Consider the following 24,616-nt stretch of genomic DNA (forward strand, 5'->3'; position numbering starts at 1 on the left):
AGCAAAACATCTGTAGAACACTGGCAAACAGAATAAACCGTAAATATTAAGTTACGGACGAATGTGTCCCAATCCATCTACTTGTTCTGACGGAGGGAGAAAATTGCATCGACTCCTTTTGGCCCATACAAAAGATGTCATGAAAGTCTACACGTGTCTTGACATACAGAAATGTCAATTACTCAAGTGTTGATTGGAAAATGTTTAGATGGCGAAACGTCTCCATATAAATGTATTTGCACATTATGAGAATTGTATCCATTTGTAATTTGCATCTGATGGGAGGAGAGCTCCATATAACAACCCAGGAAAAAAGGAGGGCCTCAAAGAGGCTAGAATTCAAGTTTTCTTTATTGCAAATAATGTGAGAAAAACATTTGACTTATGAGAGCCATACGGCCCACTTTGCTACTCTTAAAACCTAACCTCACATTAACCTTTATATATATATATATATATATATATATATATATATATATATATATATATATATATATACCCTGTACACAATCTGGACATTTTAAAAAATTATAAATACTAATATTAACATAAATATGTATAATATACAATATATTATTATTATTATATATTAACATTTTTTTTTACCATAAGAGTCCTTTTCATATAATTCAATTAATAATGGTAAAAACACACAAAAGCCATTCATTTCTTACATCTTAAATGTCTGCAAAACTAAAACAGGCATGATTGAAGTCTTATTTTTCAACAAGTTATTGATGACACATTTTAGGTCAGACGAGAATAGAAAGGAACTTTATTGTGACTGTCATACTAATGGCTGACGTGCAACTGTGCGGAAACTGTCACAAATTCAAAAGTACATTAGATCAGAAATCCATCTATTTTAAGTCCATCTATTTTGCTGTCTGTTAGTGTGTGAATGTAAAATTGCTGGTCCATCCTGGCACTTCAGCTCATAGATTTCTTTAACATATTGAAACAACATAATAACAAAGAAACACCATTTGTTAAACCAAAACAAAACAAAAATTGTCATGATCCAGCCGCTTCGGTACGAGCTGTGCGGGTGCCCGCGCGGCTGCGCTAATTGGGAGGCACACACCTGCGACTCATGCGGTCGGATCATCCCCTGTGTATATATAGGACCCGGTGACGACTGGTCCGCGGCCAGTTCGTTGAGCTTTATGTCCTGTTCCTGCACTCTCGTATTCCTGACAGAACCTGTGTGTACCGACCTTCGTCCGTTCTCCGACCAACCCTGTAAGCCTGACTCCTTGACACTTCTGCCTACGTTGTTTCCTCGTGTACAGACTCCTGCCTGTCCGCTCATCTGTTCTCGTCGCTTGACGTCCCAACTACCGCTGCTGCACCGGACTGCCTGCTCGATCCCCGACCTCTGCATACAATAAACGTGTCTCTTCTTGAACTACCTTGCGTCTTCAGAGTTCCTGCATTTGGGTCCTACATCTCGTTCCGATGGGACGTGACAAAAATTAGCCAAAGGAACTCTTAAAGATTGCCTTACAATTGACCCCTCCGTGGATATTGCACAATCCGCGTCACTGACCAATCAGAGGCCAGAGATCTGCATAAACCAAAGCCCGTTTTTGCTCCCGCCATTTTCTCAGACAACATTGCATGGTCCAGTATAGGTTTAGTTAGCGTTTTATCGCATATTTGGGTTATTTAACAAAAATATGGTGAAGAGGTGTAGTCACGGACTTTGTAATAGTGACGACAGGTATCCTGAAAGGCTAGTTGGTGGAGTTCGATTCGTACCCTTTCCAAAACCGAAGACCCAGTACGAAAAATGTCTTCGATGGATCAAACTTTGTGGAAGACCGCATTATCAACCGGAACACATATGTTTGCACGAAGGTATGCCCTATATTTGATTTTCAATACATGTCTCGCATAAAGGAATTCGAACTTCTTCGCCAGCATAACACTGCTGAGTGTGAACGATTGACACACTTATTCTTTGTTGAGCGATATTTAGCGATGATCGGCCAGCACAAACGTATTGATTTCTTGCTGGCTCCCGACCGAAGCTAAACCAGACTGTGTTTGCACGAAGATATGCCCTAAATTAGATTTTTAATACACGTCTCATATAAATGAATGAGATGTTCTCCACTAGCATAACACCGCTACGTGTGAACGATTGACACACTTATTCTTTGTTGAGCGATATTTAGCGATGATCGGACTGCACAAACATTGAGTTTGTGCAGGCTCGCGGCCGAAGCTTCACCAGACTGTTTGCACGAAGATATGCCCTAAATTTGATTTTTAATACACGTCTCGTATAAATGAATGAGACGTTCTCCGCTAGCATAACACCGCTAAGTGTGAACGATTGACACACTTATTCTTTGTTGAGCGATATTTAGCGATTATCGGACTCTGCACAAACATAGTGATTTCTTGCTGGTTCGCGGCCGAAGCTTAACCAGACTGTGTTTGCACGAAGATATGCCCTAAATTTGATTTTTAATACACGTCTCGTATAAATGCATGAGACGTTCTCCGCTAGCATAACATTGCTACATGTGAAAGATTTAATGAAATCAGAAGCATGGCGTCTCTCTCAGTTAAGAATGTATTGTATTTAGAATCTATAATATATCGTTGATTTGAATGAAATCAGAAGCATGGAGTCTGTCTCAGTTCAGAATGTATTGTATTGTATTTGCCATTTTTACTGTTTGTCTTACGTCAGCGCACGTGGCGTGACGTCACTTCAGGAGGCGTGGTTAAGTGCTCTATACGGACCGGTCAATTGCTTGAGGACTTTAGGACATCATTTTACTGTTATTTTTACATATGACGATTACTACATTAGTTTACCCTTTCATTGCTCAAAGGTTCTCCACCCTAAATCTATATTTGTCATCGTGGATGTGTGTTGTCGTACGACAGTGGCTGCGAATACCAGAGACAAATTCTTGGCCAATAAAGATGAGGAAGATTAGTCTGACAGAGACACCAAGATGCATTTGTGGAAGTTAACAGGAGATAAATCTTATACTGTACATACCAAAATGTAATTGGCACCTTCAGACAACATGCTATAAAGGAAAAATATTCATTCACGATTAGAGACGCTTGAATATTAAAAGAGTGACAACTAATACTTTAGAACTTCCATCCATCCATTCATTTTCCTTGCTGCTTATCCTCACGAGGGTCGCAGGGAGTGCTGCAGCCTATCCCAGCTATCAATGAGCAGGAGGCGGGGTACACCTGAACTGGTTGCCAGCCAATCGCAGGGCACATGGAAACTGTCAGCAGTCGCACTCACAATCACACCGAGGAACAATTTAGAGTGTCCAATTCATGTTGCATGGTTTTGGGATGTGGGAGGAAACCGCAGTGCCCAGAGAAAACCCACGCAGGCACGGGGAGAACATGAAAACTCCACACAGGCGGTGCCGGGATCGAACCAGTGTCCTCAGAACTGTGAGACCAATGCGTTACCAGCTGCTCCACTGTGCCACCACTTTCGAACTTGTTTTTCATAATAACTACTAAAACATTAGTTAACATCCAACAAATGTCAATCATTCAAATACACATAGTAAAATTAATTCATTTTTAAAATGAAAATCAGTGGGGTATGTCTTTTTTGTTATAAATCCAATTACATGAAAATGACCCATATACTGCATTTCAAAATCATAACTTTCAAAAGCTGAATGGCCTCAAATGGGAAATAGGGAGCGGGCTGCATGTTTTAGCCCAGATAAAATTTCATTTCCCATTGTGTCTCCGCATGTGAGCGTTCAAATTCTGCTTATAGGAAAAGCTCTTGCCACAAGTTGAGCACTTGTATGGTTTTTCTCCCGTGTGTGTTGACATGTGTGCAGTCAAAGAGGCCTTGTGAGCAAATTTTTCCCCACAAACTGAGCAACAATAAGGCTTTTCTCCAGTGTGCGTTCTCATGTGTCGACTCATGTTGTCTTTCACCGCAAAACTTTTACTACAAACTGAGCAAGTAAAAGGATTTTCTAAATGCGTTATGCTGTGCGCAATCAAGTTGGCCTTTTGTGCAAAGCTTTCACCACAAACTGAACAACTAAAGCGTTTCTCTCTCGTGTGTGTCCTCACGTGTCTCGTCAAATCGTACTTATACGAAAAGCTTTCATTGCAAATTGAGCAACTGAAAGGTTTTTCTCCCGTGTGTGTTTGTACGTGCGCTTTCCAGCGGTGCTTATAAGAAAAGCTTTTATTACAAAAGGGGCAAGTGAAAAGTTTTTCTCCCGTGTGTGTTGCAGTGTGAGCAACCAAAGAGACCTTGTGGCGGAATTTATCGCCACAAACTGAACAACTAAATGTTTTTTCACCCGTGTGCGTCCTCATGTGTACCGCCATGTCTGACTTTTTCACGACTCTTCGACCACAAACTGAGCACATTAAAGATTCTTTTGGTCTATGACTTCTCGTAAATGCGTGAGATGTTTTTTTGACAAGATCCTTTTTTGAGTGTTTCTCATCACCTTTACACCCTGCATCGCTCTTTAATGGTTTTTCTGTGCTGTGACTATGTGACAGTGGAGCTAAGAGTTTGGGTATTGGTGGTGGTCCACGGTGGTCTCCACTTGGACTGTGACGATGAAGCTCCGACCACTCAGATGGGTCATCGTGGTCATGTTCGTTCTTCACAACGACGACAGTTAGGGGAAACTCGCTGACGTCCACCTCCGCCTCTTCCTCTTTAATGTGGCAGGGCTGTGGATTTTCCACACTGGATCCCCTTTCCTGCGGGTGAGGGGGAAGTTCCTCTTGGCGAGCAATCAGCTGATGGATGTCTACAGGACACAAGCACAACAAACAGTTTAGCTTACAGAAACTCCATCCAGAGATGGCATCTCGCCTTATGACTTTGACTTGGGGGCTCTTCTATTCGTCCTCAACCACTGGTTTAGACAGCTATTTTGACAGGCCAAGTGTGTAAGTCAAAAAATTCCAAAATAAGTGATTGGCTGTTACAGTCTTTGCCTTTGTCACAAAGACCAGATGCACTTGGTCTCTCTGAAATTGTGTTATTGTGGAGATTAGCCAACTTAGAAGATAGCAGGTAAATTAGTACACGTCTATAGAGGGAAACACTGAAATATGCAAGACCTTAGACAGCTACATAAACACAGGAACCAGAAACCGTAAATGATTTAACATGTAACCGCTGCTAATTTACTTGAGAAAATGGGCCTATATATTTAAAAGTAGAATACAACAAACGTGTGAACTATTTGTATAATTTCAGCAGCAATAGTGGAAACAGAAAACACGAAAGGGCATTCAAGAAGACATTTGGCTGTAAATGTGTCCACCATTATGAGATTGAAGCATTAAATACAGTAAAATAATAACAATAGTACAGCTGGAAAGCGTTGGCCTCACAGGACCCGGGTTCAATCCCAGCCCTCCCTGTGTGGAGTTTGCATGTTCTCCCCGTGCCTGCGTAGGTTTTCGCCGGGCACTTCGGTTTCCTCCCACATCCCAAAACATGCAACATTAATTGGAGACTCTAAATTGCCCCAAGGTGTGATTGTGAGTATGACTATTGTCTGTCTCTATGTGCCCTGTGATTGGCTGGCAACTCGTTCAGGGTGTACCCTGCCTCCTGCCCGTTGACATCTGGGATAGGCTGCAGGACTCCCACGACCTTTGTGAGGATAAGCGGCTAAGAAAATGGATGGATGGATGAATTATTATTATTCCAAATTTTATTTTTGATCAACAACCAGGGTCGATCACGTGATCGGATTATTATTATTATTTGAAATTGTTGAACCAGGAACGCCTCAATGAGATCAATTAGGACAACAAGTAGTCATGGAACCCAAACGACAGACAAGCAAAAGTCACCCCCCCCAAAAAAAAAAAAATCACATCACCTTCTGCAGTGGAACCTCAAAAATAGTAACCAACAACAATGATTTAATTCTTATCAATGCTTTATACATTGTAGTGTATCACTGACCTGATGAATGAAGTGTGTAATGTTTTATGTTGAAGATTTTCATGATTTAGTGATACTAAATGCGTGATGTTGTGCAAGAGAAATGTCTATTTTCTCATTTGGATCACATCAGACTTTTAAGACAGAGCACTAGGTTTGATTACGAGTCAAGCCAAATGAATACACCCACTCACTTATAAAGACTACGATGATATTACTCTTAATTTTTCCAAGTGAAAAGTACTCACCCTACTTTATGCACAGTACGATTCCACAATTTTATCCTGTTGGATTTCAATATGAAGTTTGTGAGGTGTCAAACTTTTTTTGCATCGATCGCCAACATTTCGGTGTAACTCTGACATTGCGTCCTGCTCCGTCCAAAATCTTAATTCCGTGTAATTAACTCTCTCAGACAAGTCTGACGCATTTGGCAAAAAACACACCGCAATATTATCTGGAATACGCGATAGAACATCGACTTCAAACCTGTTCTGTTTAGTTGCGATTTTGGAAATTTGTGGGAAATGGCAACTGTCAGTAAGGGGCGGCGGAGCTGAAGATCGCCAGTCGGGAAGGTCCATTGCAGCAAAAGGTGGCACTACAAAGTATTAATGCAATGGGGCCAAATAATATTGGATGCCCCACTTTTCAGGTTTCTATTTGTTAAAAAAGTTTAAATTATCCAATAAATTTTGTTCCATTTCACGATTGTGTCCCGCTTGTTGTTCATCCTTGACAAAAAGTGAAAATTTTATCTTTATGTTTGAAGCCTGAATTGTGGTGAAAGGTTGAAAAGTTCAAGGGGGGGCGAATACTTTTACAAGGCACTGTCTATCGAGCTGGCACGGTGAGAATCTGGAAAGCGTTGGCCTCACAGTTCTGAGGTCCCGGGTTCAATCCCAGCCTGACCTGTGAGGAGTTTGCATGTTCTCCCCATACCTGCATGGGTTTTCTCTTAGCACTCTAGGTTTCCTCCCAGATCCAAAAAACATGCAACATTAATTGGACACGCTAAACTGCTCCTTAGTGTGATTGTGAGTGCAGCTGTTTGTCTCCATGTACCCTGTGATTGGCTGGCAACCAGTTCAGGGTGTACCACGCCGCCTCCCTGTTAACAGCTGGGATAGGCTCTAGCACGCTCCACGACCATTCTGGGGATAAGCAGCAAAGAAAATGGATGGATATATATCCCACATAGTGGTTCTTTTTGGTTATATTTAGGAAATAACGAGCATACTGGAGAAGCTAGCCCTCTATTTATTCTCTGAAATCCAGCACTCCCTGAAACTGGCAAAATTTGTTTCTCTTCAAGATGCAACAATTAGCATTTATGCACATTGTTTAAGAAAAATGTTACATCTATTCCATACGTAATCTCTTAGTGGAGTAATCTTGTTTATAAGATTGACAGGATAAAGATTAGTAATTTACTTGCAAAATATTTGATGAACAATCAAATGAAATACAATAAATATCTTTAAAAATGATTCACAGATTTTATCCATGCATGTAAAGTTTTCCTACAACGGTTCAAAACAAAAAAAAAGATGTGTAATACCACATGGACTGTAAATTATACCGTAGCCAAAATTGGATCATTCTCCTCAAAAGTGAAAGATTGTTTGTTCTGTATATGCCTTTCCTTATATTTTTTAAAATAAATTCTGAATTTGATTTCTAAATAATTCTCTTTGCTTTGAATACATACTGTTTGGCTTGATTGACTATCGGTCTACGAATTAAAACATTTTATATTGTTAATCTATTCTAATTGTTGAGTGGCACATTCACAGATCTCGATAGATCAATTTGAAAAAACTGTTCTGAACTTTTGAAAGCGAAGTCAAGCAATATATTAGCTCAATTAAACACGAAATAAAGCATGATGTACATTAGTATGCCCATTCAATCAGCGTTTATTTTGCCAATCTGAATTTAACCGCAGAACCAATGTTCTTTAGAGATCTCGTTTAAATTCTTAAAGATGTGTTTTTTAAATGGATTTGCCAGGTGAGACTCCTTCACTGATGAAAATGTATACTAAGTGACAGACGTTGAACAAACCTTGAATGTGCAAAACGATTGGAGCCAAGAAAGTGTCGTCGTGCTGCCGCTCATTCTCTCCCCACGCTCGACGAACATGCTCCTGGGACGACGCCATTGTTTTTTTTCCCCCGACAGGTATATCAACTCTTTCAACGATTTAATATCCTCTTTTAGGGACCAAGAGCACACAACTGACACGTTTGTGTATTGTCGCCAATTCTATTACAAACTTCCGCCCTTTTCTTCTTCGTTGGAGTTTTTTAGGCAGCTCACCGATTGTCACGCGGCAGCCATCTTCCAACGGTATTGAAGACGATGAAAGATGCACAACGACGTCAGCTTTATTACATAGATGAGCACAACATTTTTTTTTAACAGTAAGTCGTTATGTCTGTTGTAACTCAAGTGAGCATTAAAAACTCAATATAATGAATTCAGTGTTTTGCTCTTTCATTTTAAATGTATTTAAATCTCCTAAGCTTGTGCACAAAATACAAGCGGTTTGTTTTGTATTTTGTTGCCGTGCCTTGAGCGAAAGGTAAGGTACGTGGGAAAGTGTTGTTGCTATTCCACCTCTTTAACGTTTGTTTTTCACCGTTAACCGTCAACCAGATCTACGCTATGTGGTCCACGATGAAAACGAGTTAGCCAGCCATATGTTAAACAGTTTCGTAGTTATTTTGTGAATAGGACTTGTGTGCGTAGCAATTGTAAACAGCCTCCAGTTGTCGTCGTTGTCCTTCATTCACCTCCCTTCGCGTGACAACATTTCTCCTGGTACAACGCTATCAACGTTCTCACAAATAGCACGAAGATTTCGTCCCTCACCAACTCTTTCAACATTTTGACATTTACTTTTCAACTTCAACCCGTCGCTTTATCGATGTCCAATGGACTGTTTTCGACCACGCCACCATGTTGGATGGGTTCACTCTACTCACACGCTGTTCACGCTATCGCTTTTGCATACAGACCAGAGTTACACAAATGTCCGTACGACTGTTAAAAGTGACGCATGATGGCTAAAAAGACTTTGGAAAGTTATTGGGGCTCAGATGTTGTTTCAAGAAACCGTTTCAACAAGAAATGTGCTTTGATTGACAATATCGAACCAAAAGCCCTGGAGAAACACAAACGGAGCAAGAATTTCGAACTGTGGGCATTGGTAACCTATCCAGACATTGTCAACTATCTCCTCTTCTCGACAAGTGCTTGTACCATGGACCAACTAAAGAATTAAAAGATCTGGAGGCCTACAGCCAATTCATCAATGGCTGGGTTTGTGATGCGGCGGTATCCATTGGAAGCAACCGATGTCTTCACACTGCTCTGGTTAGTGTACGGCACAATGCAATTTAAATATGTAGGCTGAGGCTACTTCATTTCTGAGTAAATGCTGTCAAAAGTATTCATTCTGGTGATTACAGTCAGCATTGTGTTAAATGATGTTGATTATACCAACAAAAGAGGTGTAGATTTTTATTATTTTCATTTTTGAAAACATCTGCACATAACGATCACTTTGGAGGGATGAGAAAAACAAGTGGAAACTGAAAATGTGAAACAATGTAATCAAGATTAAGACGGATTCATTATCGAGGACTCGGGGGGGTTCAGTTCTAGTTTTTTTCATGGGCAGATTTTGAGAGACATGCATTGCATTCAAACACGAGTATTATGTAGACCCTTGGCTCTAAAGAATGCTTCTCCTTCACAGAAGTTAGTTATTGCTCAGTATGTATGAATTTCTAAAAGGTATCAAATACCTGGCAAGAACAAAAAATGCTCCGCACAAACTCAGAAAAAAGGGAATGACTTGGTTGCTAGATCAGCTATGCTGATTCGAGACAGCCACATTTGTTGCCATTTGGTTGATAACTGTTCAGTTTTCTTGCATTGGTTCTTGATCACAGCTGGCAGACGAAAGAAAGACGCTTTACAACTCCCACTTTTGTTGGAGCAACCGATAACATAGCAGTGCACCCCCATTCATACGCCTTTCTGAACTGATTTCTGCTTTGTTACGGTTTGTTTACTCGAATTCACACATCCAGAATTGCAGCAGTTTTCTAAACCGGAAGTTGTGAGACGTCAGACGGAAACAGTCCTTTGAAGATTTGTTGACTTCAGCCTTTTTCTTCTACAATGGTGCTTCTTTTCACTTCCATGACATCACACAGCTGCCATCTCGTGGCAGAGTTGAAGAAGGCTCAAAATGCCATCCGAAACGTCACACAGCCGCCCTGTTGCTCAGGACAGGAGCCAAAAAGAAAGGACAACTGCAAAGAGGTTGGAATCCAAATTGTTGTTATTGGAAAGAATGGAAGCAACAACAACAACAACAACAAAAAATACTTTGACTTATTTATGACACATAACCCAGGAGAACATTGGAACTGACCCAAAGCAATTCTAACCCTAACTCACAGGAATTGTTAAAAAAAATTATCACCTGCATGCAGCACATTTTTTTCCCCGTTATTGTATATATTTTCATTGTCAAAGCTTTTAGAAACCGTTTGATCCCAAACAGAGCATTTGAAAGGATTTCCTTCTTTGTGTGTTTGCATGTGTGCTTTCAAAGTGTGTTTGTAAGAAAAGCTTTTCCTGCAAACTGAGCAAGCGAAAGGTTTTTCCCCTGTGTGCGTTGCTTTGTGTGCGGTCAAGGAGACCTTTTGTGCAAATGTCTCGCCACAAACTGAACAACTGAAAGGCTTTTCCCCTGTGTGTATTCTCATATGTGTGTTCATATTCTGTTTCTGAGAAAATGTTTGACTGCAAATGGAGCAACTAAAGGGCTTTTCTCCCGTGTGTATTCTCATGTGTAAATCCATATGTACCTTTTGAGTAAATCTTTTAGCGCAAACTAAGCAGCTAAAGGGTTTTTCTCCTGTGTGTATTCTCATGTGGGAGTCCATGTGTACCTTTTGAGGAAATCTTTTGGCACAGATTGGACAACTAAACGATTTTCCTTCAGTGTGTTTTCTCATGTGCGACAACATATTTGCCTTTTTAATGAATCCTTCACCACAAACTGAGCATCTGAAGTGGTATTCTCCTGTGTGTGTTGCGATGTGTAGAGTCAAATTGTACCCATAACAAAAGCTTTTGCCACAAACTGAACAGCTAAAACGTCGTATAGTTATGCGACGTTTCCTGCGTGTCTGAGAAGTGTTTTCATTGTTAAGAGTTGTCTCCTCTTCAGCGTTTGTCAACCGATTGTTGCAGACTGCAACGATCCTCAAGGATTCCTCTGTGTGGTCCAAATGTGGAGCTAAGGGTTTGTCTGGTGCTGATCCTCCACGGTGGTCTCCACTTGCACTGTCATGTTGAAGCTGTGACCACTCGGGTGGCTCTTCTTGGTCGTCTTCAGCGATAACAGCCAGCGGCAAGTTTAAGTCTTGTTCTTCCTTAATGTGGGCGAGCTGTGGGCCCTCCTCTTCCTCTTTGACATGCGGTTGCTTTCGATCATCCTGCTCCAACCTGGTGGCTGACGGTGGAAGTTCTTCCTGACACCCTATCAGGAGCTGGACGTCTGCAGGGCATGAGAAATACAAAAGAAGTTGAGCTTCATCTATCCATTTTGTAGCTCTTGTCCACATTTAGGTCGAAGCAGGGTGAGCTTCGGGCGAGAGGTGGGGTACAGACAAAACTGGTTGCCAGCCATTTACATAATATTGCTGTTAAAAATTGAGGGCAGGTTACAAAATGAACTTCAAAATGAAATTCCTACATCCATCTGTGTCGGGTTGTGTGGCTATTTCTGTTTCCTCAATGCATCATGGGATATTTTGTTTTCCGAGTGGGCATCGTTGTTCACCAAATAGGGATAGTTTATGGGATACTTTGTGGGCACTATCCCAACTCGCTATTCCAGGGTGTCAATCTTTTTGAGTGCACAGGCCACAGTCACACCAGTTTGATCTCAAATTGGCTGGAGCAGCATATATCTGTGGCCTAACATTCTATTAATAACCACTATGCCCCCTAAAATTCCCAAATATATGCTTAAATTATGCAAATGTGTTGAATATTATCTTGTTGGGCTGCAAGGCGGTCGACTGGTTAGCATGTGTGCCTCACAGTTCCGAGGACACAGGTTCAAATCAGGCCTCTCCTGTGTGGAATTTGCATGTTCTCCCCGTACCTTTTTTAGGGGTTCCTCCAACTAATCCACTTTCCTCCCATATCCACAAAACATGCACGGCAGGTTAATTGATGACTTGAAATTGCCTGTAGTTGTGAATGTGAGTGTGAATGGTTGTTTGTCTATTTGTGCCTTGCGATTGACTGGCGACCCGTATGGGGTGTCCCGTGCCTTTCGCCCAGAGTCACCAGGGACAGGCTCCATCTCTCCCCTGACCTGTGTGAGGATAAGCGCCATTGGAAATGAAAGAATGAATGAATGATCTTGTTGCAAATCATTTGCTTTTACTGTATCTTGCTTTGTTGCACTCTGCTGTTAGGAACTCGGTCTACATTGCAAATGAGAATCTTTTCTCAAATGCCTTAACTGGATACATAAAGGTGAAATAAAATAAACGAGAGTAATCTGAAACTAGCCTTCATTTTATCGTGACTTTGCAGATTGCTCATATTATTTAAAAAAATGCAATAAGACAATAATCAAGAAATTTTCAAGTATACTTGTAATTCTTTGGACACCAAAAATAGGAGGGAAATTGAACTGACGTTATTTATTTATTTATTTATTTTAAAATGTATTTTAGCTTACTAAGCTACTTGAGATCTTTTTGGAGTGAAAAACAGCAACAAAAACTTGTTTGACCTTACAGTTAGTGATATAGCGCCACCTGTTGCTTTGTTTTGCCCGGAAACGCTTTTGCGTTGACAAATATTCTTTGTACCGACTTCAAAAGCGAAAGCTCATTAGTGAGAAAGAACAGACGTGAAATGTTTAAGTGTAAAAGCTTGGTGAACAGACCTTCGACGCGTAGCACCACTTGAGTGTTGCCGACATTTTCCAGTTGTCGTCTTTGTTTGTCGTTCTCCTCTCTCGCTCGACAAAGTTGCTCCTCGTACGACACTATCGTTCTTTCAAACAAGCCAAAGATTTCGTCGGCGGCAGCAATTAGTCGCTCCCTTACCAACTCTTTCAACATTTTGATGCTTGCAGTTGACTCTACGTTCGTGGCGACGCTATCGTTAATGTTTTCCGTCTTCGGGACTGGTTTTACGGCAGCTCGGCATGAATAACAAAACACGGTCGCCGTCTTGGTACGGCATTGGAGACTGTGGGGGAAAGGCCAGAATGTGTACAGTCTACAATTTGGCTTCAAATATTTCCATTACATACTCGATTCTGTTTTACATGTCAGAACAAATATTTTTTCGAAATTTTCCTCTCATGTAAAAAAAAAATAATAATCGTATGTTGCTTACTGCTGTGTATTGTTTATTGTGCTTTTCAGTACATTATTAGAAGTGCAGTATGAGAGATTAAATGTCTTGAACTAATCATAGAATGTTAATCCTGTGCTCAAAATTGTGACGGATACAACCTAATACTTACCTAATCAGATCACAATCCAAAATGAAAGAATGAACCGGCAGTGGCCCATACACATCCACCTGTGCCATACACATCATCTCAAGCAGATCACAATCAATATTTGTCTAATGACAATAGTCAAGTAAAATATAGTGTAAAAATAAAGCATAAAGTGGGCAGAATATGACAGCTCCTTTTTTCCTTGGTGTAACATGTATTTTTATGTCTATCAAACTATGAAACAGGTAAAACTGCGCAGCTCAATTGTTAAGATTACACAGAATGTTGCTTTCATTCCGTAAACTGGCAGTTTTTAGCCTGGCACAAGACAGCTTTCGGCCAATAAGTATTATTGTAGCTGCCAATGTCAAACATTTTTCCTAAATAAGGCCAAGGATGGAGAATATTTTGGTTTCCTGAATTTATTGCATCATCACTAATGATCCCTATGTTACTCCATCTTGCATTGATCAGTGTTTTTATGCCTCAAATGATCAAAAGATCTAAATTTTGGGGTCATTTAAAGATCTTCACGCATTCATTTTCCGTTTGTATTTATTGGACTTTCACATTGTGTCATCTATGGAGGTTAAAAAAGTGACAGGCCTATTTTAACAAGAAAGTAGTACAACGTTCAGACACTAACTGAAAAATCTACAGTACTTCAGGATAGTAACATAGTATTTGCACACAGTTACTATTTACCACTGAAATACTGTAAGGTCATCTGATTATACACAAAGATTTTCATAGCACACTGGCTTGCAAGGTGATTTTATTAACACAAACAAATAATGAAAACAAGAGAAACCTGGCACTTGAAGGTGATTGTGGTGGGTCTTGACGTGTCTAATTGATAGAAAGTTGTATGAGCATTTTATTGATCTCAACCTTAGGGCCTTCATATCTATCGATCCATTTTCTTTGCCGCCTTTCCTCACGGGGGTCACGTGGACTGCTGGAGCACAATCACACCTAGGGGCAATTTAGAGTGTCCAATTAATGTTGCATGTTTTGGGGATGTGGGAGAAAACTGGAGTGCCCGGAGGAAACCCATGCTGGCACGGGGAGAACATGCAAACTCCACACAGGCGGGTCCGGGATTGAATCTAGAACCTCAGAACTGTGAGGCCAACGCTTTACCAGCTGCTCCACCATGCCGCCCGGGCCTTTATAATACTATGAAACTGTTCTCACTTGTGACCTACTGTGCAGTACTAGTTACAGTACTAGGCCTAGTTAAAAGGCAGCTGTCATACACCTCTCAGACTTTACCAGTAGAACCAAAATGTTTTGCTTTACTAGTAATGTAGTTTTTTTCTACCACTGGGACGAAATCTCATACAGTAGTGTAAGAATTGTGGATCAGAGGGGGATGCCCTATTAAGTAAAGAAGCTGGAGAAAAAAATAATTGTTAAAAGTATTGTCATGGTAAATTAGTTAGTAAAATTCAGTAACAAGCAGCCTTCATTTCACTGTGACTCTTGTCAAATGAGTGTCACGTATATTATGGACCCATTTACTCAATAGTATTTACAACTGCAGTCACTGACATAAAAGAAGTATCAGTAACAAGAAAGAATTTTGATTTTTGTGCAATTCATTGAGTTCAGCATCACATCAAAGCCCCCAAACTGAAATCACATCTGATGATAAAAAGGTTCCACACCACTGTTCTGACACGAAACAGAAAAACAAGCTATTGTCTGTTGTGTGTCAGCAAATGTGCAGTCAAACTGTACTTATAACAAAAGCTTTTACCACAAACTGAGCAAGCAAAAGGTTTCTCACCTGTGTGCGTTCTCACGTGTCTGTTCAAATCAGACTTATTAGCAAAGCTTTTATCGCAATCACAGCAACTAAAGGGTTTCCCTCCCGTGTGTGTTCTCATGTGTTTTTTCAAATAGGTCTTGATAGAAAAGCTTTTATCACACACGGAGCAAGTAAAATGTTTCTGTCCGGTGTGTGCTAATGTGTGTGCAACCAAAGAGGCTCTTACTGCAAACGTGTCACCACAAATTGAACAAGTAAAAGGTTTTACGCCCGCGTGTGCTCTTGTGTGTCTGTTCAAATCGGATTTATTAGTAAAGCATTTTTCACACACTGTGCAGCTAAAAGGTTTTTCTCCTGTGTGCGTTCTCATGTGTTTGTTCAAATAGGTCTTGATCGAAAAGCTTTTTCCACAAACGGAACAATTGAAAGGTTTTTCTCCTGTGTGTGTTCTCAAGTGTTCCACCATGTTTATCTGTTGTGTGAACGATTTTGCACAAACTGTGCAACTAAAGGGCTTTTCTCCTCTGTGTGTCGTGCGCATGTGTCGATTCATATCAGACTTTTTAATAAACCTCTGATCACAAACTGAACAACAAAAAGGTTTTTCTCCCGTGTGCTTCTGCATGTGTACATTCAAAATACTCTCATATAAAAACATTTGACCACAAACTGAGCATGTGAAATCTTCTTTATGTGTGTGACCTCTCCTGCGTGTTTGACAAGTTTTCTTGTTTGAAATTGTCTTCTTTCCACAGCTTTTTGAGTATTTGATGTCACCTGCACAGTCTGCGTCACTACTCAAATGTTCCCCCGTGCCGTCGCTGTCTGACGCTGGTCCTATGATGTTGTCAGGTGCTGCACCTCCACATTGGTCTCCACTTGGACTGTGATGCACAAGCTGGGACGACTTTGTTGGCTCATCAATGTCGTCCTCGACCTTTACAACAATAATGTTCAGCGGCAACTCGCTCACATCAAACTCCTGCTCTTCCTCTTTGACCTGGGGGGGCTGTGGAGCCTTCTCATGCTCTTTAACATGATGAGTCTGTGGATGCTCCAAACTGGAACTCTCCCTTTGTAATTGTGGAAGAAGTTCTTCATGACGACTAATCATCCGCTGGACGTCTGCAAGACACAAGCAACACAGTTAAAGATGAGTACACGCACACAAAAATAATCTGGATGATCCTGAGGCCCATTCCCTCCTTCCAAGCAGAATCTGGCTGACTGGCCGACACATCCATAGAAATGTCAGAAAAATGACTTTTCCACTGCTTTGTGACAAATAGTTTGGACTCTAAAGTGCCTGCCCATGCATCAAATGTGAAACTGCACAACCAAGTAAATCATTTGTGAGCTGCTTAGTTGCATAAATGTGTCTCAGAATGACAATATCCCGTGTTGGTGAACCAAGTACTGTATAATCTCAAGTGTTTAGAAGTCCACACTAACCATCACAGACAAACATTGTCTTTATAAATCCTCCTCCAAAGCACTGACTAGCTTCTTATGTCACAAGATATCGTTTGAGCATTGTTCTTGTGAATGTCACAAATGTCACATGCCAGGGTCCTGCACAAAATAGTTTATTATGCAGTCAATAAACTGTAATATTAATAAGTGACCAGCAGAGAAATCTCAGTGGCTGGACACGGGAAACAATTGCACATACGCATTTACTACATCTCTTTTCAGAATCTGACAGACAAATGCACGTGGAGCTTTTGAAGAGGGTCGAGAAGCACAACATTATTGAAAGGATAAAACTCTCTCTCACGCGCATGCACTCATACACACACACACACCGAACCAGGACATGAGCACATAGGATCCTCTCAGACCCTCCATAACCTTCCTGTGACCCAGAAATACGTCTTCCCCCATTCATTTCCTGCATTGCGCCAGAGTGCAAGTAAACAACAGCGGAACTAATTGACTTTGTCAATGGCAATTCAAGTAACAAATGGAAACTATTTTTGGAAACATTGTTCAGTCTTGAAGGTGTGTTTTATCGTCGACATTCCACTGTATTGTAATGACCTTCAATGTAGACAAGGAAAGCCACAGTCACTGATGTATCGTGTATTGAATGGGATAAACAGCCAAAGACAAAATCACATGCAAATAGTATGGGCACAACGCTCACGCTGACTTAAATGTGCTGTAAATGGCCCACCGGAGAGACATTTGGGTAAATCCCACTTCACAAAAAAGCTCAGTTTTGTAATTTCATGTAGATTTTTTTTTACCAGTAAATACAATACAATATTCTCTCTCTCTCTAGCTATAATCTATACACACACACACACACACACACACACACACACACACACACACACACACACACAAACAATACAAAACAGCACCATAATTAAAAAAAACTGGTGTTTTTGGCTGGGGCTGGAATGGATTTCAGCATTTCAATTTCTTTCACTTGGCTATAATTGAGCAAAATGAGTTATTGTCATGCTCCTGGCATCCTGCCCAGGCTGGGCGTCATCAGCCAATTAGTCGGCACTCTGTACTTATAGGACACGGGGGACAACGAGTCCTCCGCCAGATCATTGATTCTCATGCCTCGTTCCCCCACTCCCATATACCTGACCTACCGTGTACCGACCCTCGCCTGTTCCCTGACCATCTGAGTGATCCTGCCTCTTCTGATACTGCTGCTTTTCCTGACTGACTCGCTGATCATTGACCACGAACCGAATAAAGGCTTTCTATACACTACCTGCTTGCCTCTGGAGTCGTGCATTTGGGTCCGTCCTCGAGCCTCGTTCATGACAGAACAATCTGGCCACAGCATGGACCCAGCCGACTCCGAAGCCATCTGCCGCTCGTTACAGTTCCAGAGCAGACGCCTGGCTGAGCAGGAGGCTCCATGAGATCTGTGCCCAGCTGGAACCGTGGCTAGCATCCCAAGCTAGCGCGGCTGCTACGCCGACGATGGTCACTCCGCCTGTCGCTCTGAGTCCACCCGTTCCGCCTGTTACGGAGCCCTCCCGTGCCAGCATAACTCCGCTCTCCCGACCGGAATGTTTCTCAGGCGACTCAGGCAACGTCATGCCCTTCCTTGTGCAGTGCGACCTCCATTTCGAACTGCAGGCGTCCGCTTTCCGCATGGACAGCTCCCGGATCGCTTTCGTCATTTCCTACATGACGGGAATGGCGGAGGCATGGGCCACAGCAGAATGGAGTCGCAACTCGGAGATCTGCCGTTCATGGACGACATTCGTCTGCAAGCTCACCCAAGTATTCCAGTACACGACTCCGGAACGCAAGGCGGCAGCCTCACTCATGACAATTCGCCAAGGCCGTCGCCGGGTGTCAGACTACGCTATTGAATTCCGGATCCGGGCCGCCGAGAGCCGGTGGAACGAGGAGACTCGCCATGACGCCTTCTACCAGGGACTTTCCCCACAGATCTGTGATCACCTCATCTTCCTCCTCTGCTGGACGCCCTCATCGCACTGGCCCTCAAGATGGATCAGCGCTCGGCCGTGCAGAGGCAGATGGACGGCATGACCGAGGAGGAGACGAAGAGGCTCAGCCCGGTCGCTTCTCGGCCGCCCACGCTGCTTACTACGTCGGAACCCATGCAAGTGGAGGGGCTCGGCAGCTCAGCAGAGGAGCGCTTACGCTGGCGACAAGAAGGGCGTTGTTTCTACACTTAATTGCCTGCTGCTCGGTTCAACCGAAGCGCTCCGACCTTAGGATCTCTACGCCAGTGAGTGTGCGGCATACTGTCACTGAGTCAGGGCGGTCGTTTTTGCACCTCACTGTAGGAACGGACTCTCACTCATGCCTAGTGACCACGTTCATTGCGGTTCAGACGCTAACCTAATAAATCCCCGTGTGGTCAAAGCGGTAACCTTCCCCACACAGCGTCTACATATTTCTTGCGCCGCCAACGGCAAGTTTCTCTGCCGGGTTACACACCGCACACAAACCTTACGTATGGACTTTCCAGACACACACACGGACCGCATTAGTTTCCACGTTTTTAACTCTAGCAGCAGTGATATAATCCTGGGGAGCCCGTGGCTCAAGAAACACAACCCCCACATTGACTGGGTCACGGGTCAGATAATGGCATGGGGTGAGGACTGTCACAAGCAGTGTCTCGACGCTCAGAAGGACGGAGGGATTCAAGTTGCTGAACTGAGTAACGCTTCCGAATTAGCCACGGTGCCCTCTTGCTACCATGATTTAAAAGAGTTTTTTTCTGAGTCCAAGGCAAAATCTCTGCTGCCGCATCGGCCTTATGACTGTGCTATCGAACTCCTCCCCGGCACCTCACCTCCCAGAGGGAGACTGTTCTCTTTGACAGGACCGGAGCACCAGGCAATGAGGGATTACGTCGAGGAGTCGCTGGCAACCGGACTCATTCGCCCGTCGTCCTCACCAGCCGGTGCAGGGTTTTTTTTCGTTAAGAAGAAGGATTCCACTTTACGACCCTGCTTCAACTACCAAGAATTGACAAACATCACGGTCAAGAACAGGTACCCCTTGCCCTTAATTGCTACGTCATTTGAACTACTCCAAGGAGCCCGGATCTTCACCAAGCTGGACTTGCGCACCGCGTATCATCTGGTGTGGATCCAGGAGGGCGACAAATGGAAGACGGCCTTCAACACTCCCACGGGGCATTACGAGTATCTTGTGATGCCCTTCGGACTGACCAATGCCCCGGCCGTCTTCCAAAACTTTATTAATGACGTGCTTCGGGAGTTCCTGAACAAAAACGTATTTGTATACCTTGATGACATTCTTATTTAGGATCGCAAAAAAAACGCTTACTTTCATAACCGGTTTTAACCGAACAGCTGTAGCAAAAAAAAACGATTAACCAGTTTTAAAACCGGTACCATTGTGGTGTTTACATAATTCACCCGCGGACCACGAGTTGGGGTGCGGGGTTCCACACGGACTGTTTTTGTTGTTGCTCTTCCGGAGTGACGAGTTCACAGAGTTCCCCCCGTTATGCGAGTAGTGTTTTGATGTCTTCCAATAAAACAAGTTTTGTTCCTGTGTCCGACACTCCGCCTCGGACTCCTTTTCTCCGGCGCTACACCATCGATCGTTAATTTACTCCGCGGTAATGGGGTAGTTTGTATACAATCTTGACAAACAAGCTTGTTGAATGTGGCTTTCAACAACGCACTCGTGTAAGTTAAATTTTTATTTTTTTGTAAAAATGTTTTAATGTTAACATTCTTCTTTCAGACTTTCAGAAAGGGCATGGAAAGTATACCGAGCGTTTCCTCGATGCCATGTTTGATGTTTCTTTGATTTAACTGAATGTTCTTTTGAGTCCAACTTTACTCTAACAGCGAAACTTGAAAAAAGTGGAAATGATGTTGAAAAAATAGCGGACTCTGGAGTACCGGAACCGGAAGAAATGATTTGAAAGAATTTTAACCGATTTCGAAAGTCCGATTACGGTTTCGGTTTTTAAAAACCGAAAACCTGTTATTACCGGTTATTTGTAACCGGTTGCGATTCCTAATTCTTATCTTTTCAGCAGATCTGACCTCCCATATCCGACAGGTCAGAGAGGTGCTCCCGCGTCTCTTGCAGCACTAGCTTTTCGTGAAATGGGAGAAGTGCGAGTTCCACCGAGCATCCGTGTCTTTTCTGGGCTTCATCCTGGCAGAAGGGGAGATACGGATGGATCGCAGGAAGATCGACGCGATGCTTCGGTGGCCCACCCCCGCCAGCAGGAGGGACGTGCGGAGGTTCATTGGCTTTGCAAATTTCTACAGAAAGTTCATTCGGAACTTCAGCGCCGTGGCCGCCCCTCTGGGTGCCCTCACCTCTCCGCACAACGTTCTCGAATGGTCCAGGACCTGCCAGGAGGCCTTCAATAAACTTAAGGCAAGTTTCACGACTGGACCCATCCTCATTATCCTGGATCCAGATCGCCAGTTCGTGGTGGAGGTGGACGCGTCAGACTCGGGAATCGTAGCCATTTTGTCGCAGAGGAGTCCCAAAGACGGAAGGATCCACCCGTGTGCGTTCCTGTCTAGGAAGCTAACCCAGGCAGAGAGAAACTACGACGTGGGGGATCGTGAACTGCTGGCGGTCAAGACGGCTATGGAGGAGTGGCGGCACTGGCTGAAGGGCTCATAAGTACAGTTCGTGGTCCTCACCTACCTGAGGACCACGAAGCGGTTGAACGCTCGCCAGGCCAGGTGGGCTCTCTTTTTCACCCTCTTCCACTTCACTCTGTCCTTCCCCCCAAGAACGTCAAGCCGGACACCCTCTCACGGATCCACGAGGGGGAGCGCACGGAGTCGGTAGCGGCTCCTATCCTGCCAGAGGTGTACTTTGTGTACGGCTTCACCTGGGCGGTCGAGTCGCGGGTGAAGGAGACCCTGGGAGAGACGCCGCCGCCCGCAGATTGTCCGTCTGATCACCTGTCCGTCGTTCCATCACTTCGGGGAGACGTCGTCAATTGGGCCCATTCGAACAAGACGGTCTTCCACCCAGGTATGGCAAAAACTCGTTCTGTGGTCGAACAGAGATTCTGGTGGCCTAACCTCAGCAAGACGTGAAGGAATTCGTCAATGCCTGCCCTGTGTGTGCGGCCAATAAGACGTCCCGTTTACGACCGGTGGGTGAGTTGCGGCCTCTGTCCATCCCTTTCCGCCCGTGGTCACACATCGCGTTGGACTTCGTCACCGGCCTACCGCCCTCTCAGGGAAACACAGTTGTGCTGTCTGTAGTGGACCGATTCTCCAAGATGGTTCACTTCCTGCCACTTCCGAAGATCCCGTCGGCCAAGCAGACAGCCCAGCTGGTGTTGGACGAGGTCTCGGACAGAGGCTCGCAATTCAGCGCCCGCTTCTGGAAGGAATTCTGCACCCTCATCGGCGCTTCGGCCAGTCCAACTTCGGGCCATCATCCGGAGTCTAACGGCCAAACAGAGAGGGTAAATCAGGAATTAAGAGGCCGGAGTTCGATGCTTAGCATCTCGGGACCGGAGCACGTGGAGCCAGCACCTCAAATGGGTTGAGTACACCCACAACTCCCTACCCTCAGCCTCAACAGGTATGGCTCCACTGCATGTTGTGCACGGCTATCCTCCCTCTCTGTTTCCCCCATTGGCCACGGACTCCATGGTGCCGTCCGCCCTGGCAGTGGTATGGCGCTGCAAACGGACCTGTGAGGCACCCTGGAGGACGGGGCTGCGCATGGGCAACATCTACAAGTCCGGAGTGGACCGCAAGAAGAGAGCCGCACCAGAACTCGGGGTGGGGCAGAGAGTGTGGCTCTCCACCAAGGATCTCCTGGTGCGGATGGAATCCTGCAAACTTGCTCCCAGGTTTGTTGGTCTGTTCCCGATCACCAAAATCATTAACCTGGTCGCTGTATTACTTAGACTACCCAGGTCGATGCACCCTACGTTCCACGTCGGCACTACGCCCGGATCATCCTTCGCCGCTGGCTCCTCTGGCCATACCCCACCCCCCCTCATGGTGGACGGCAGGCCGGTGTACACAGTGCACCGGTTGCTGTCTTCCCGCCGCAGAGGAAAGGGGTTCCAGTACCTGGTGGATTGGGAGGGATACGGACCAGAGGAGCGCTCTTAGATCCCCTCACGCTTCACTGTGTACCCCTCCCTCATCAAGGACTTCCACGCAGCTCATCCAGACGATCCTGGGCCGTCGGGAACTGTCTGTTGAGGGGGGGGGGGGGTATTGTCATGCTCTAAGGACATGGGGGACAACTAGTCCCCCGCCACATTGTTGATTCTCATGCCTCGTTCCCCTATGCTTGACCTACAGTGTACTGACCCCCGCCTGTTCCCTGACCATCCTAGTGAGCCTGCCTCTTCTGATACTGCTGCTTTTCCTGACTGACTCACTGATTATTGACCACAGACCGAATAAAGGCTTTATGGACACTACCTGCTTGCTTCTGGAGTCGTGCATTTGGGTCCGCCCTCGAGCCTCGTTCGTGACAGTTACGAGTTTGGCCACAGAAAGAATGAACCCTAAAGTACAATTCTATTCATAGTTTTAACTATAAATATACCACAATGGGTGGCACGGTGGATCAGATGTAAAGCATTGGCCTCAGAGTTCTGAGAATCCAGGTTCATTCCCAGCCCCGCCTGTGTGGAGTTGCATGGGGTTTCTCTGGGCATTTTGGATTCATCAAACATCCCAAAAATATGCAACATTAATTGGACACTATAAGTGCCCCTAAGTATGATTGTGAGTGCGGCCGTTTGTTTTGATGTGCCCTGCGATTGGCTCGCAATCAGCACAGGGTGTACCCTGCCTCCTGCCCGTTGACAGCAAGGACAGGCTCCAGCACTCCCCACGACTCTCGTGATAATAAGCGGCTAAGAAATGGATGGATGGATAATTACAAATAGAAAAATTACAGCTCATTTCGTGACTTAACCTTTGAAAAGTAAAGGTTGCTACCATAACATGCAACATTTTTTGGACACACTAAATTGCCCCTAGGTGTGATTGTGAGTGCGGCTGTTTGTTTCTATGTGCCCTGTGATTGGCTGACAACCAGTTCAGGGTGTACCCTGCCTCCTGCCCATTGACAGCTGGGATAAGCGCCAGCACTCCTGTGACCTTTGTGAGGATAAGCGGCTAAGAAAATAGATGGCTGGATTTATCCCCAACTACGACTTATAACAACTGTACGTCATTTAAAACGTTTCCGGGAACAACAGCAAGACCAGAAGTAAACAATTCGGGGATTTACACTGGGAACTGTTTTAACTCTGATTTGTTCATAAATATCAAAAGTGCACTGTATCTCCCGCAAATGTCTGCCTGTTCATGTGACTATTGAACATGTGAATTGTACAATATTGAACGCACCTTGCATGTGCAACACAATCGGAATCGGAGTCAAGGTAATGGCGTCCTGTTGTTGTGGTCGCTTGGTCTCCCGTATTACTCGACACTGTCGCTGCTCACACGACGCCATCGTTCTTTTAAACTGCACAAATATTTTTGACTCACTGTTTTATTGAACGCAGCTGTTAAGCTCGCACTTTGCTTCACGTCGTAATGGTAAGGTCAATGTTCAAGGCAACACAACTTCCGTCTATTTTGACCTCGACGGAAGTTTTACTGCAGCAGAGCGCCAATGATTTTCCGTTATGATTCTTACGTAGGCTATCGGCAGGACACGCCCTGCGAAAATATGATTGGCTCCAGAACACTCGGCGCGGCATACGATTGGCTGCTGGATCACGGCAGAACACGCATCTTTTAAACGTAAAAAAAAGTTTCATTACATTACTTCTTTTTTAGTTGTTTATCGATAGCATACGCTTTGGCGTTGACAAAACAGT

The 24,616-nt window shown here is 44.0% G+C and overlaps 3 protein-coding genes across 3 annotated transcripts; all 3 read right to left on the reverse strand.

The window, feature by feature from the left end:
• Positions 1 to 792: 792 nt before the first annotated feature.
• On the reverse strand, positions 793 to 8,292 carry LOC133499984 (gastrula zinc finger protein XlCGF8.2DB-like). Its single transcript, XM_061818480.1, has 2 exons — positions 8,015 to 8,292; positions 793 to 4,793 (listed from the first exon to the last, which is right to left on the reverse strand). Exons 1-2 carry the CDS (start codon positions 8,109 to 8,111, stop codon positions 3,736 to 3,738), a joined length of 1,155 nt encoding a protein of 384 aa, XP_061674464.1. The 5' UTR covers positions 8,112 to 8,292; the 3' UTR covers positions 793 to 3,735.
• Positions 8,293 to 10,285: 1,993 nt separating this feature from the next.
• On the reverse strand, positions 10,286 to 13,280 carry LOC133499293 (gastrula zinc finger protein XlCGF57.1-like). Its single transcript, XM_061817161.1, has 3 exons — positions 12,942 to 13,280; positions 10,921 to 11,531; positions 10,286 to 10,836 (listed from the first exon to the last, which is right to left on the reverse strand). Exons 1-3 carry the CDS (start codon positions 13,117 to 13,119, stop codon positions 10,432 to 10,434), a joined length of 1,194 nt encoding a protein of 397 aa, XP_061673145.1. The 5' UTR covers positions 13,120 to 13,280; the 3' UTR covers positions 10,286 to 10,431.
• A 986-nt stretch (positions 13,281 to 14,266) lies between these two features.
• LOC133499289 (gastrula zinc finger protein XlCGF52.1-like) lies at positions 14,267 to 24,387 on the reverse strand. The gene is made up of 2 exons (XM_061817154.1): positions 24,138 to 24,387; positions 14,267 to 16,407 (listed from the first exon to the last, which is right to left on the reverse strand). The coding sequence occupies exons 1-2, from the start codon at positions 24,244 to 24,246 to the stop codon at positions 15,209 to 15,211; spliced, it is 1,308 nt and encodes a 435-aa protein (XP_061673138.1). The 5' UTR covers positions 24,247 to 24,387; the 3' UTR covers positions 14,267 to 15,208.
• Between the last annotated feature and the right edge of the window lie 229 nt (positions 24,388 to 24,616).

Source organism: Syngnathoides biaculeatus, chromosome 4, assembly GCF_019802595.1.
Source record: "Syngnathoides biaculeatus isolate LvHL_M chromosome 4, ASM1980259v1, whole genome shotgun sequence".
Classification (NCBI taxonomy): Eukaryota; Metazoa; Chordata; class Actinopteri; order Syngnathiformes; family Syngnathidae; genus Syngnathoides; species Syngnathoides biaculeatus.